The sequence below is a fragment of the Salarias fasciatus genome, chromosome 1 (genome assembly GCF_902148845.1).
Source record: "Salarias fasciatus chromosome 1, fSalaFa1.1, whole genome shotgun sequence".
Classification (NCBI taxonomy): domain Eukaryota; kingdom Metazoa; phylum Chordata; class Actinopteri; order Blenniiformes; family Blenniidae; genus Salarias; species Salarias fasciatus.
Window position 1 is genome coordinate 19,697,617 of NC_043745.1, and position 12,712 is coordinate 19,710,328.

The 12,712-nt window shown below is 42.7% G+C and overlaps 1 protein-coding gene across 1 annotated transcript; it reads left to right on the forward strand.

Moving 5' to 3' along the window:
* The first annotated feature begins 551 nt into the window (after positions 1 to 551).
* Positions 552 to 11,186, forward strand: mafa (MAF bZIP transcription factor a). Its single transcript, XM_030088373.1, has 2 exons — positions 552 to 2,081; positions 11,085 to 11,186. The coding sequence occupies exons 1-2, from the start codon at positions 1,111 to 1,113 to the stop codon at positions 11,110 to 11,112; spliced, it is 999 nt and encodes a 332-aa protein (XP_029944233.1). The 5' UTR covers positions 552 to 1,110; the 3' UTR covers positions 11,113 to 11,186.
* Positions 11,187 to 12,712: the final 1,526 nt, after the last annotated feature.

Sequence of the window (12,712 nt, forward strand, 5' to 3'; positions counted from 1 at the left end):
CACGGTGGTGTCCAAAAGGTGGCAGTGTTGAGTTTTATAATGATGTGCGGTGGTGTGACAAAACCCCTTCAATCTAATGCTTTTTTCATTTTCTTTTTCTTTTTTTTTTATTTTGGATGAAGTTACCATTCAGCATCGTCTATATCTACCACGTGTGCTTTATATGCGAGGAATGTTGTAGAAATAACAAAACACAGAAGACCGTCGGTATCATGAATGAGTTGAACTAAAAAAAATGTACAGAAAAATTAATGCGCTGCTTCAAAACACTGGAAATGTCATAAGAGTCAATGTTGCAGAGAGAGAAGAGGAAAAGCGTTATAACTACACTACATAACTGTGTTTCTTTTGCACCTATCTATCTTTTTACTGTGGATGCTATGGTTAAAAAAATCCACCAACTCCAATGCATGCATGCACTTTCCTCACAAAAGAATAAGTCAAACTGGGGGGGAAAAAAATTAGAAATCAAACTGAAAGATCCGAATGAGTACCACAGTAGACGTGTCTCAGCTGACAGTCAGCTGGTAGCTTTCTGACAGTTGAGAAAAGTTTTGTTCTGCAGGCTACTAATATGTTAATTAGCTGTGTGAGTGTGCGACCCTATTGGCTCTTCGTCCGAGTCAATTTCCCATTTCCAGCCTGACGTCAGGGCGGTAACAATGCTCTTAAACTCATCTGCTGTGTGATCCCACTAAAAAATCGCCCCAGCAGTCAGCGGCTTGTAAACGTGCGAGGCTGCCATAGACTTCTCGGCTCCTTCTCCCCTCTCCGCCCGCGTAATGTATTCACGAAGAAGCGTAAAGTGTTAAATGTTTGAAATACAAAAGCGCCGGATTTCACATGCTGAAAAAGGACTCCGCTACTCGTGCGCGCGGCACTGCTGTGTCTGTGCAATAGACTCTGCAAAGAAAAACTCCTCCGCAGGTCCGCGGCTGCAAAAAGGACGCTGAAAACCTTTTCTTTTTTTTCGTGTTTTTTTTTTTTTTTTTTTTTTTTTTTTTTTAAGTTTCAAGACTTTAAAGATTCAAACTGGCTCACGTTCTTCCCAACCAGCCCAGTTTGACAGCTGCTCTTCAGCCCGCTTGGAGGACTGTCAGCAGCAAGAGGATGGCATCAGAGCTGGCAATGAGCAACTCCGACCTGCCCACCAGTCCCCTGGCCATGGAATATGTTAATGACTTCGATCTGATGAAGTTTGAAGTGAAAAAGGAGCCGGTGGAGCCCGATCGCAACATCAGCCAGTGCAGTCGCCTTATCGCCGGGGGATCCTTGTCTTCCACCCCGATGAGCACGCCTTGCAGCTCGGTGCCCCCTTCCCCAAGCTTCTCGGCGCCCAGTCCGGGCTCGGGGAGCGAGCAGAAGACACACATAGAGGATTTCTACTGGATGTCCGGTTACCAACAGCAGTTGAATCCAGAGGCGCTGGGATTCAGCCCCGAAGACGCGGTCGAGGCGCTGATCAACAGCAGTCACCAGCTCCAGTCCTTCGACGGCTATGCCAGGGGCCAGCAGTTCGCCGGCGCGGCCGGGGCGGGAGGCGCCATGGCCGGGGAGGAGATGGGCTCCGCCGCCGCGGTGGTGTCGGCAGTCATCGCCGCGGCGGCCGCGCAGAACGGAGCGCAGCACCACCACCACCACCACCACCACCACGGCAGCGGCGGACACCACCAGGCGCCCGGCGTCCAGTCCAACGGCGCGCCCGGCGCCGGCCACCCACACATGCGCCTGGAGGAGCGCTTTACGGACGACCAGCTGGTGACCATGTCGGTGCGGGAACTCAACCGGCAGCTACGGGGGGTCAGCAAGGAAGAGGTGATCAGGTTGAAACAGAAGAGGAGGACCCTAAAGAACAGGGGCTACGCGCAGTCCTGCCGCTTCAAGCGGGTCCAGCAGCGGCACGTCCTGGAGGGGGAGAAGACGCAACTCCTGCAGCAGGTCGAGCACCTAAAGCAAGAGATCTCCAGGCTGGTCCGGGAGAGGGACGCGTACAAAGAAAAGTATGAGAAGCTCATCAGCAACGGCTTCAGAGAAAACGGATCCAGCAGTGACAACAACCCTTCATCCCCGGAGTTTTTCATGTGAGTGTCGACAATATCGCGAAAAAGCAGAACAACTATATCAGTTACTCTCAGCGCTTAAAAAGTTTTCATTAGGAAACTTTTTTTTTCCCCAAAAGAATTTGGCACAAAGCCCACTAGACCAAGAAATAAATTGCCATTTTTTTTCATTTTTGTTTTCTTATTTTATACATTTTTTGAAAACAATTTCCTCAAGTCTGACTGCTTTAGATCTTAAAGGGCTTGGTCTTTTTTTCCCCTTCCGGAGAAGCTCAATTTAGAAAACTTTCATCAACCTTTTTTTTTTTTTTTCATGCTCATGCTCATTATATCGCGCATACCCTGTTTGTCAAGATTTTTCACCGCTCTTCATTTGCAGTGTTTGATTTTTCAAAGTTGATCAGACTTCACGCCGCATACGAAGCGTGCACGCAGGCACCTTCAGTATCCGCCTTCAAAGTTCATCAACTTGCCCTTTTTTTTCCATCATTTTACTTTTGATTCAGTGTACAGATTCCTGACAAAACTGCATCCACCGACAATGTGCTTTTGAGTCTTTTTTTTAAGAACTTTTTTTTGTCTGCCAAACTTGGAGGATTGCGAGCCTGCCTTTTGACGCCACCTCATCTCATGCTTGTTATTATGTTGAACAACAAAAGACTCTATTCATTACAAACTATTCATTGTTTTTTTTGTTTGTTTCTTTTTTTTCAAGAGATGTGTTATTAAACTGCCCTGCATGCTGGACATGTATGGTTTATTATTATTATTATTGTTATTATTATTATTATTATTTGTCTTCTTCTTCATTTTGCTTAAAGATGTCCCTCTCTGTCGGATGACTCCAGCATGGCATTCATTACTTCATTTTTAGGCCTCCTCACTTTTTTGGGACAGCGACAAAAAAGTGACAGGACTCCCCCCGCCCCCGTCCCGTCCCGTCCCGTCCCGTCCCGTCCCCCCCAGCACCCCCTCCACCCCCCTGTAATCTATACGAGTGCATTTCAGCTGTGTTGAAGCGCTCCACCATCGGCTGTCATTAGGCTGCACTGAGTGCGTCTCAAACTCCTGATCCAAGTGTGTCGGCGGGGATCCTGGCGCAACAAAAAAGGAAAGACTTCTCGAGTCTGTTGCTTAATAAAAAAAACTATATTGTTATTTAAAGATATTCCACTCTGCATTTGTCAAACTGTTTGGGATGCATTTTTAAAGCGTAATTTAAGTACAAAGTTTTATAAGTTGCAGGAAGATAACGTGCTACAGGTTGGAGGATAATGCCGAGAGATAACTCTGCGAGGGATTTTTTTTTTTAAAACATTGATTTAGAGGAATTGGCTCGTTTCCAGATTACACAGTGAGCAGCATTGCGCAGTGCATAAACTGCGCTTTTTGCAGCTTGTGCTTTAAACCAAGTGTAAAGGCTCTGGTCTCCGCCACACCTTTTATTATTGTATTTAGAAAAAGAAGAGCCTTTTCCATGTTTCCTAAGCGAACTGACATATGTTGAACTGAAATGCACTAAAAAAAAAAGGAGAAAAAAAATAAATGTAATGTGAAAGTTAAGGAAAAGTTAATATTAAGATGGCAGTCTGGTACGACCTAATCGTAACATTTTGGGATTTTATTATAAGTTCAGGACAGACTGTTGATTTGTCTCAAACGAACTCAATATCTGCAAAGCAATAACTAATTATTAAAATCGATGATGTCTGGACATTGTTAGAGGGTCAGGGGGGCTCACCCTGCATGTACAAAACGGAGTACCGCCAAGAAATTCTGAGGCTATGTTAATTAATCTTTTATCTTATATATAGTATATATATATTTTGCTGTGCAAAATTATTTCACTCACTAACCATATGTGATGTTCATATGTGCTCGTTTTTTTTTTTTTTTCATTTCATACGATTAAATGATATGCAATAAATGTATGTAAATGTCTTCAAAACGTTTCTCACTTTTCTTTTGAAGTGTCCGGGATTTTGTTGTTTTTTTATTTCTTAACGGGAAAGTGCAGCAGCAGAGCTCAAATGAGAACATCAAGGTAAAATTACAGCACTACAATCAAGCACACATTACTGTTACACTGATTTAATGCACAAATTAGAGACAGGATTTTAAAAGCAGTTTAACAAAAAAAAACCTGATTGGACGGAAAATTCAGGCTGACAATCATTTTGAAGAAGATTCTGCACACATTGTCACAGACAAGTCAAATGAAGCACACAAAAAGGATTGAGAAACACTGTGGCCTGGATTTAAATACATTTGATAAAATACTTAATTTCAATGAAACAAGATTGTTTTTTCTTGTTGATGCATAATCTTAGAATTCCAAATTCTTTTCAATGTTTAACTGCAAACTATGTGCTCAGTCTTATATCAGTCATTTCACACAATGTCAATTCTTTACCCTTATGCCAAATTAATATTCTTATGAAAACATTATCTTTGCACATTGCAATTACAGTATTTCACTTCATGACTCGCATCCTCCTGTGTGTTTATGGGAGCGTGCTAATGTTTTATAGAAGAAGCATCACACCCTCTCCGTTTTATTGTAAACTGTGACCTTTGATAGCTGTATTTTCGTGGCTCTTTTTCTCAGTCTTCGTGTGTGTGTGTGTGAGTGTGTGTTGTGTGTAAGGAAGTGTCGTGTCCTTGAATGACAGTAATCAAGACATCTCAGTGTGATCTTCTTGCTGCGATGCATGTGCACACTCTTCATCTGACCTTTTTTTTTTCCATTAATATTCTATTTCCCGTTCTGTAGGTCTGGTGCTCCCCGCTGCTTGTGTTTTCTGAACAATATGCGCTGGCTGTCTTTGCATGTCATCGTTTAGCCGTTCCCAGCTTCGCCCGGCGTTCTCCCGGTTGCCAGAGGGTCTGGATGTTGGCCTGAAGCAGATACGCTCAGGGAGAGGGAATGCAGTGAGGGCACAGCCATGTCAGGCATGTGAGGGGGCGCTGGAGAAGGTGCCAATTTAACTCAGCCACTGCGGTGAGCACTGGAGGCTCTGGCTGCTTTACACAATCTTGCATTTAAGCTGGTGTGTGGACATCTTGTGCTGACTTCCTTTAACTTCACTTTGCACTGCACTGGTGCATTCAGTTAAAAAAACAGGACATTTTTTTTTTTTTTGTGAAACACAAGAAGGGAAAAAAGTAAGTTCTGGAACAAGAAACAGCCATGTGGGCATCTTATTTCACTGTTCCTGAACAATTTGTTTGTTGAAACAGGAAGAGTGATGTGCCAAAACACACTCTGAGGAAACACCAAAGTTTCTGAGGACAGATTCACTCTCAATCTGTCAGCTTTTCGCAGCGTAGCCCCAGTTTGTGCAGGCGTGAGTATGTGAAAAGGACATACATGAAGGACATCTTTCAGAAAAACTAACCCCACTGTGAATGTATTAACAAGGCGCAGAGGGATCAGCTGTTATTATGCAACACACACACAGAAGAATCTGAAGTTATACATTTCTTATCTGGAAAATCAGAAAAACAATCTTTTCACTGCCCAACAAAGACGATGTGGGAAAGAAAGACAGAAGTTTTCACCGAACACTTGTATCCCGTCTGAGGTGCGCTGCTGCTGTGGAGGCTGATTTGCCCAGAGTGAGGGGAGATACTGAGACAATAGTCGGGCTTGGGCTGAATTAAATGATTTTGCTGATGATTAATAGTGGTGTGGGCCACTGGCTCCTGCGATGTAGAGATGATAAATCGTGAGTGCAGCTCCGTGCAGCTGTGCCAGTGTTGGGTCTTTGCATGCACACACCATGCAATTTACAGCCAAGCCACTCTCCTTCTTCCTCAATTTATCTAATTACATCTATTTGATCTGAAAAGCAGTGCTGCTGTATTTTGATATTTCATATTAACCACAACTCTGCACTGAATGGCTTCTGGGAGACTAACCATTGCCTTCTCCACCCCATGTTTCAGTAGTTGCCATTTCAAAGAGAAAATAATTTCTTCTTCCGTAAGAAGTCATGCATTTCCTCTCTGAAGACCGTGCATTTGTGTGGTGGGCTTTTGATGTGTTCGGAGTTGTACGTAAAACATGAACATTTGGTTTCTCTGTGAGGGTGTCTTACACCTCCCGAGCTTGTTTATTGTGTTAGTTTCCTCATTGAAAGAGATCAGTTAGAGCTATAATGTCAAGCAGTAAAACTGAAAACGCACTCACCGCACAGACACTCAAACCGAAAACACACTCATCTGCGCACAAACGCAAAAAACAGAGAAGCGAACGACGAGTGGCCCAGCTTGGATTCGCCACAGCAGTTTATTTCCCAGCATGATATCCACTCTGTTTTTCTCTCCTTTTTTCTCTTTTTATGAGGCTCAAATCTAAACGATATTTGCACAGCAAATATTTATTATAAAAAACAGTGCTCCCTCTTTACATGTGTGGCACGAGTACAAAAGGGATATGCAAGTGATAAAACGATCGATTTTCTAATGATGCTCTCAAGTGGAACGTCTGATCTATGTGGGCTGACAGCATAAGATGTAGCACAATGTTTGATGAAAAAGCAAGAGCGCCGCTTGAGCCAAAAACACGACTGAGTTTGGGCTCTGGATTTTTTCAGACCTTACATAGCTCCAGAGGAAGAAGTGTAAAAGACCTTAAAGCTACTGTTAATGTTTGCAGCCTGTGGACAAGGTCGATTAATACCTGTGAAGATTAAAAGTCGGGGTGAAATGTGTGTAATGCAAATGTGTGATTCCGTGTCCGTGCATGCTTTCTTAACTCTTCCGTTGTCTTCTGGAGAAGAGGATGAGCAGAGGTCAGACGTTACGGCGCACGAGGCGACGCTCAAAGTCATTAGAGTAATCCCTGCCCCGGGGAACCCGCGCTCATTTCCTCTGCCCGAAACCACTGAATGAGATGTACGCTGACATCCGACATAGCGCAGCGCACACTCAAACTCAAAACAAGTCACTGGCTTTTTTTTTTTAAAGCCAATTTCCTGTATTTCACTGCTGTCTTGGAAAGTCACACTCTTAGATCATGTGCAGCAGTGCTTCAATGGAAAAACTTTTTTTTTGAAGAAGCAATTCTTGTTTTCTTAGCAGTGTAAAAACAGCATTATTACTAAACCTCAGTGTCGTTTTGCTAAAAGTAATAAATTCAAAAAAGGCGTTTGTGTATCATGAGTGTTTCCATAAAATGTGTAGAGAAAGTTTAGTCTCCTGCTGCCATGCAGTATGATTTTCACTCAATGATACTGAACAATGAAAACAAAAACAACTGAAATCATTGACAAATAATAATAAGGAAGGACTGCTTCTGTCTTTTAAAAGGTGACAGCTGTATAAAATGACTGTTGCCCAGTAATGCTCATGACACGTGAGGAGTTACTGTATGTTTATTCACACGCCCACATCCCTCACTCGCTGCATTGTGGGTGCTGCAGAAACACAACAAAGCAGTGAGTATTACTGAGGTAAAATCCGCTGTGCCCACCCTTTTAAACATCCACTCAGCTAAGGTTAGAAGTGTAAAACTGTGATTTTCAAAGTTGATTTTACACTTGAAGTGGCAATAATAAAGTCTTAGAAGCCGAGGCAATCCAGTGACTACACTGACAGGAAAATGCAACAAAAACAGCTGAGAGTTTCACACTTCTTTCTCTGCTTACAATGTTGATTTAGGTTTACCACATGACTGCTTCCTTTAAATGTAGTCTGACTGACTGCAGGGTTTAGTTCTGCTACAACGTTGATCATGTTAAAAAAAATGTCTCCATTTGGCAATTCTATTCAAATCCATTCATGTAATGAAGGAGGATGAGAAGATGTTCGGAATAGGAGGAGAGGATGCAGGGGATGGAGCGGAAGATCCGCTGTGACAATCCGACGGGACAGCCAAAAGACGAAACAGCTTTAAAAACATTCTGAAATACATAATGAGATGCTTTCTAATGTTTCTATTCCATCAATCAAAATCAATCAAAATACTCAAACTCAGATCATAAAGTAATTTTAGCCTTAGTGGACGGAGCTCTCATTGACAAGAGTCTGTCCACATTCAGGACAAATGCATCAACAGATATGATCAGTTCCTCTGATTACAGGATACCTGGTCTCCTGTAGAATTAAATGGCAGTCGGGGATCACTTAAGAGACACTCTATTACAGAAGCGATTGCCTTTCTATATGTTTCTTTCTTAGTGGCAAAAAAAAGGGTTTGAACCAGACATCAAGCGGATACATGTGGTGTCATTAGAGCATTGTCCTTGAAAGACTGGCTGCAGGTTACGTTGGTAATGAGGTGGTAGGGACTTGCTGGGGTAATTTTATATGTCTGTAAATGGACCCAAACTAAGAGCCTGTGACTTGAATAAATGCAACACCCCTCTTAGCACAGTACAGCTGTGCCACTGCAGAAGGTGGCAAGAAGCGAAAAGAAAAAAAGAAAAGTACACATCTCATTCCAGGTTCTTTTTCTTTATTTTTCATGACTATTTATATTGTATATTCTCACTGAAGGCATCAAAATGATTAATGAACACACATGAAATTATATAGTAAACAAAAAAAGTGTGAAATAACTCCAAACATGTTTAATGTTTAAGATTCTTGCTTTGTACATCTTGGCACTGTCTGGATGGGCTTCATGTCATGTGAGACGCTGAGCACTTGTTGGCTCTTTTGCCTCCTCTCTGTAGTTCATCTCATCCCAAACCATGTCCACTGGGTTTAGGTCAGGTCATCTGGTGCAGCGCTCCATCACTCTCCTTACGGTGACATATCCTTAACACAGCCTGGAGGTGTGTTTGGGGTCATTGTCCTGTTGAAAAATAAATGATGCTCCAACCGGATGTGCTGGCCTGTCGCTGCAGGATGCTGTGGTCGCCATGCTGGTTCAGTGTGCCTTCAGTTTTGAATAACTTCCCAACAGTGTCACCAGAAAAGCGCCTCCACACCATCACCCCTCCTCCTCCATGTTTCACGGTGGGAACCACATACGGAGAAACCATCCATTCACCTTTTCCGCGCCGCACGAACACACAGCAGGTAGAGCCAAATACCTTCAATTTGGACTTATCAGACCACAGTACTGATTTCCACTGGCCTAATGTCCACTGCTTATGTTTTGTGGCCCAAACAAATCTCTTCTGCTTGTTTCTCGTTGCTTTCCTGATTGGTTCTTGATGTCAGCTGCGAACAAATCTCACTGCTGCACAAGACAACTGATGGTCCCAACATCATTAAAAAAGGCAAAATATTCCACAAATTAACCCTGACAGGGCACAGCTGTGAAGAGAAAACCATTTCAGGAGACGACCTCATGAAGCTCATCAGTCCGTGGTGCTGTGAGCAAAGCAAAGGGTGGCTGCTTTGAGGAATCTAAAATATAAAACATGTTTTGAGTTATTTCACATTTTTGGTGTTTACATCATTCCGTTTGTGTTCATTCAAAGTTTTGATGCCTTCAGTGAGAATCTAAAATGTAAATATTCAGGGAAATTAAGAAAAAAAAAAACAAGGAATGAGAAGGTTTGCTCTAACTTTTGACAGGTGGCTCATATCAATAATCTATATTTTGTTTCAGGATGGCTCAGCAGCTATTTGAGTGACACTTTTTAAAACCGCTTTCTGTTCAGCCCTAAATTGAGATGTAAACTTAAGTTTCTTATTTTCCCACAGCCTGAATCATTACTTTAAATATCCAGTTAGCATTTTCTTCACCAAGTTGCTCCGTAGTTCCAGAGGTTTCATCAAACACAGATAATCAACTGCACCTTCCAAAACTCTCAGGAGATTTTTGCTGCTGCCACTAAATGAACTGGTGAAACACCAGAAACACCAGGGATTTTTATATTCACTCAACAAGTAAAACAGTTTTCTTCTTCTTTTTTTTACATTTAAGTAAATTTGGCATCACTGTGTAGCTTCTTTCAGTCAAACCTAATTCATTTGTCTCTGATGCCAATTAGTTTCTTGCCAGTGGTCTGAACATCCCTCTATTAAATTTAGATTGTTGCAAACTAAGCAAGTATCGAAGTTCAGTATGTGTCTTACCAAATGTTTCCAAATGTCTTTTGATTGGTTTAAAAGCATTCTGTTAACTTTTTAAAAGTGTATAGTGTGCAATGAATACTGTGGATCTGATGGTTTGACTTTATTTCTTGGCTCTGTGGCGGTTCCCAAAGGGCTCCATCGTCCTGAGATGGCAGGAGAGTGTTTTTCTCTCTTTACACCTACAGTGTGCTCTGCTTTGAGAGAATGGTTAGAGACACCAGGCAAGTAATATATCTATAATATTTCAAGCGGGTGTCTTCAAACATAATGTTTTCTGATACAATAAACCAATTAGAATTGATTTACACAACATTCAGTTGGAAATCCATTGCTTTAAAAAGATGTTTTGTGGAAAAAAAAATAAAAAAAAAACATTTTTCTCACAGCATTTAAAAGCTGGCACTTGTGTAACAACACAGCACTTCTAAAGTGTGTGAATGACAGTTTTGACCCTCCTTACACAACATACCTACTTGCCAGCTGTGAATGTTTCAGTCATGACAAAGCAGCAGACGTTATTCTTCTCGGCTGTTTAGTTATCTTCGCAATAAATTGTCTTGCTTTTAGAACAATCCATTCTGTCATTTTATGAATTGAGCAGGAACAAAGGCCTCTGCTTGCTACGGTTTCGCCTCTCCTGTGTGATGGCTTAGATGAGTTAGATCATTTAGTTTTTCCTCCTGTGGTTACATTTGTTTTGATGCATGGGTTCTGCCAGTTGAATCTATTTGCATGCAAATTTTTACATTTCCCCCCGCATCAAACGCTTACCATGATACATGTACTGTATTCCAGCAGACAGACAAGTGCGAGAGAGTCTCACTCAGATTGGATCTGCTTGTTTCTCCGTGTGTCTGTGTGTGTCTGTGTCTGACAATGTGGAGGCGTGACACAAACAGAGGAGACAGAGGATTCAAAGAAGGTGACGGCACGCGTGCTCGTTTATCCATTCTGATACGTTTTGTTCAATCTCGTCTGCTTCTTTAGGTCATCAAGAAAATTCCTCCATCTGTGATTTCAAGCCCCCGTCCTCTGTGCTCTTCGATCCCTGAGGTAATTTCTCTCATATATCCCTATATTATATTATTGCTATTTAATTTGTGAGAAGTTTATAAACTATTCATTCCTTTAAAAATCAAACACAAATTGTACGCATTACTATCAAGCATAATTACTGCTACTTTTGTGTACTTGGTTTTTATCAATACACAATTTAATCCATATCAACCAATCATTGTTATTAGACTCATTGCATATTAATTAGAAGAAGATAAAGTAACCGCATATCGTATTGAGTGTTTTAAAGCATATTGCAGTCCTCCATAATGGATGCGTAATGTACCGTAGTTAGTCATTGCCAATTCATGCGCTAAAGAGTTGACACCTCTGTGATGCTGGCAGCATCCTCGTCCATTACACCACCCTCTAGCTCCCCAATGCCAGAACTTTTCAAAGCGTTGAATGTATTTTACTGATCTTTTGTTTTATATCTATGAGGTTAAACTTCTCTTACTCTAATTCCACACGCTCTGGATCAACGGCACGAGCAGCATATTATACTGTAGCCATACCTTCCAATCCTAATGACGTGTTCAGATTTCTGCTCTTTTGCTTGCAAACTCCAAGTAACTGCTTGGTCTTAAAACATAAAACGTGGAAATGTGAATCGGTTTTAATTTTTTCCCCCATTGTGTGTGTGTGTGTGTGTGTGTGTGTGTGTGTGTGTGTGTGTGTGTGTGTGTGTGTGTGTGTGTGTGAAGCCACCGTTATTTACTTGATTGTGTCTAAGTGGGGTGTGTGGGATCAGTGGCTGGCCTTTCTCCAGATCTACTTAACTTCACGAGGGGCATCAGGACAAAAGCCATCACGGAAGACAAGGACAAATCATCTTTAGATGAAGTGTTTTAAGTGCTCTGATTCTCCTCCCACGTCATCACTGTGAATTAGGTGCCCTCTGCTCGCTGCTAAGGGGTGTCAAATATAAACAATGCCAGGGGAACGGATGTTAAACGAATGAAAGTGGAAAACCATGAGGGTGTCTATCTTAGTCAGCCTCGTAAATCTCAGTTCCCTTGCCATGCTGCCGCGCTGTACTGATGTTGCGCTCTGACAGCCTGCCAGCTGAGCTTAGAGGGGCTGCGTGCCGTGTGGTCTGCTCCATCCTGCTCTTAGCGGCTTCAATGCAGGCAGGCATTGCAGGCAGAGCCGTGTCTTTGTTTTATGCAAATCTATGCATATGAGGGGGTGTGGGCTGGGAGGGGGTGGGTGGGGTGATGAGCAGTCTGGCCACGTAGCTCCAGGAGGACAAGCTGAGTGATGGAGACGGAGAGCCAGGTCTTGGTGTCCTTGCCTGGGGAAAGAGTGTCCTGACTCCAGCCCGGACTGCCTGGGCACCACCAGGACACTGTGTCACTGCGCTCTTCTACCCCACTAATCCACCGGAAAGATGTATTCACCAGCAGCGAAGTCTGGGTGGAGATAAAGAGAAGTTAACATCGGTAGAAAATCACCAGTGTGTCTCACCTACGACCAGCGAGTGTGTGTTAAAGGCAGCCACGTCTCGGGGGTTCGCTGTGCAAAAAGACACTGGAGCACGTAGCCCAGCAGGGGGTTGA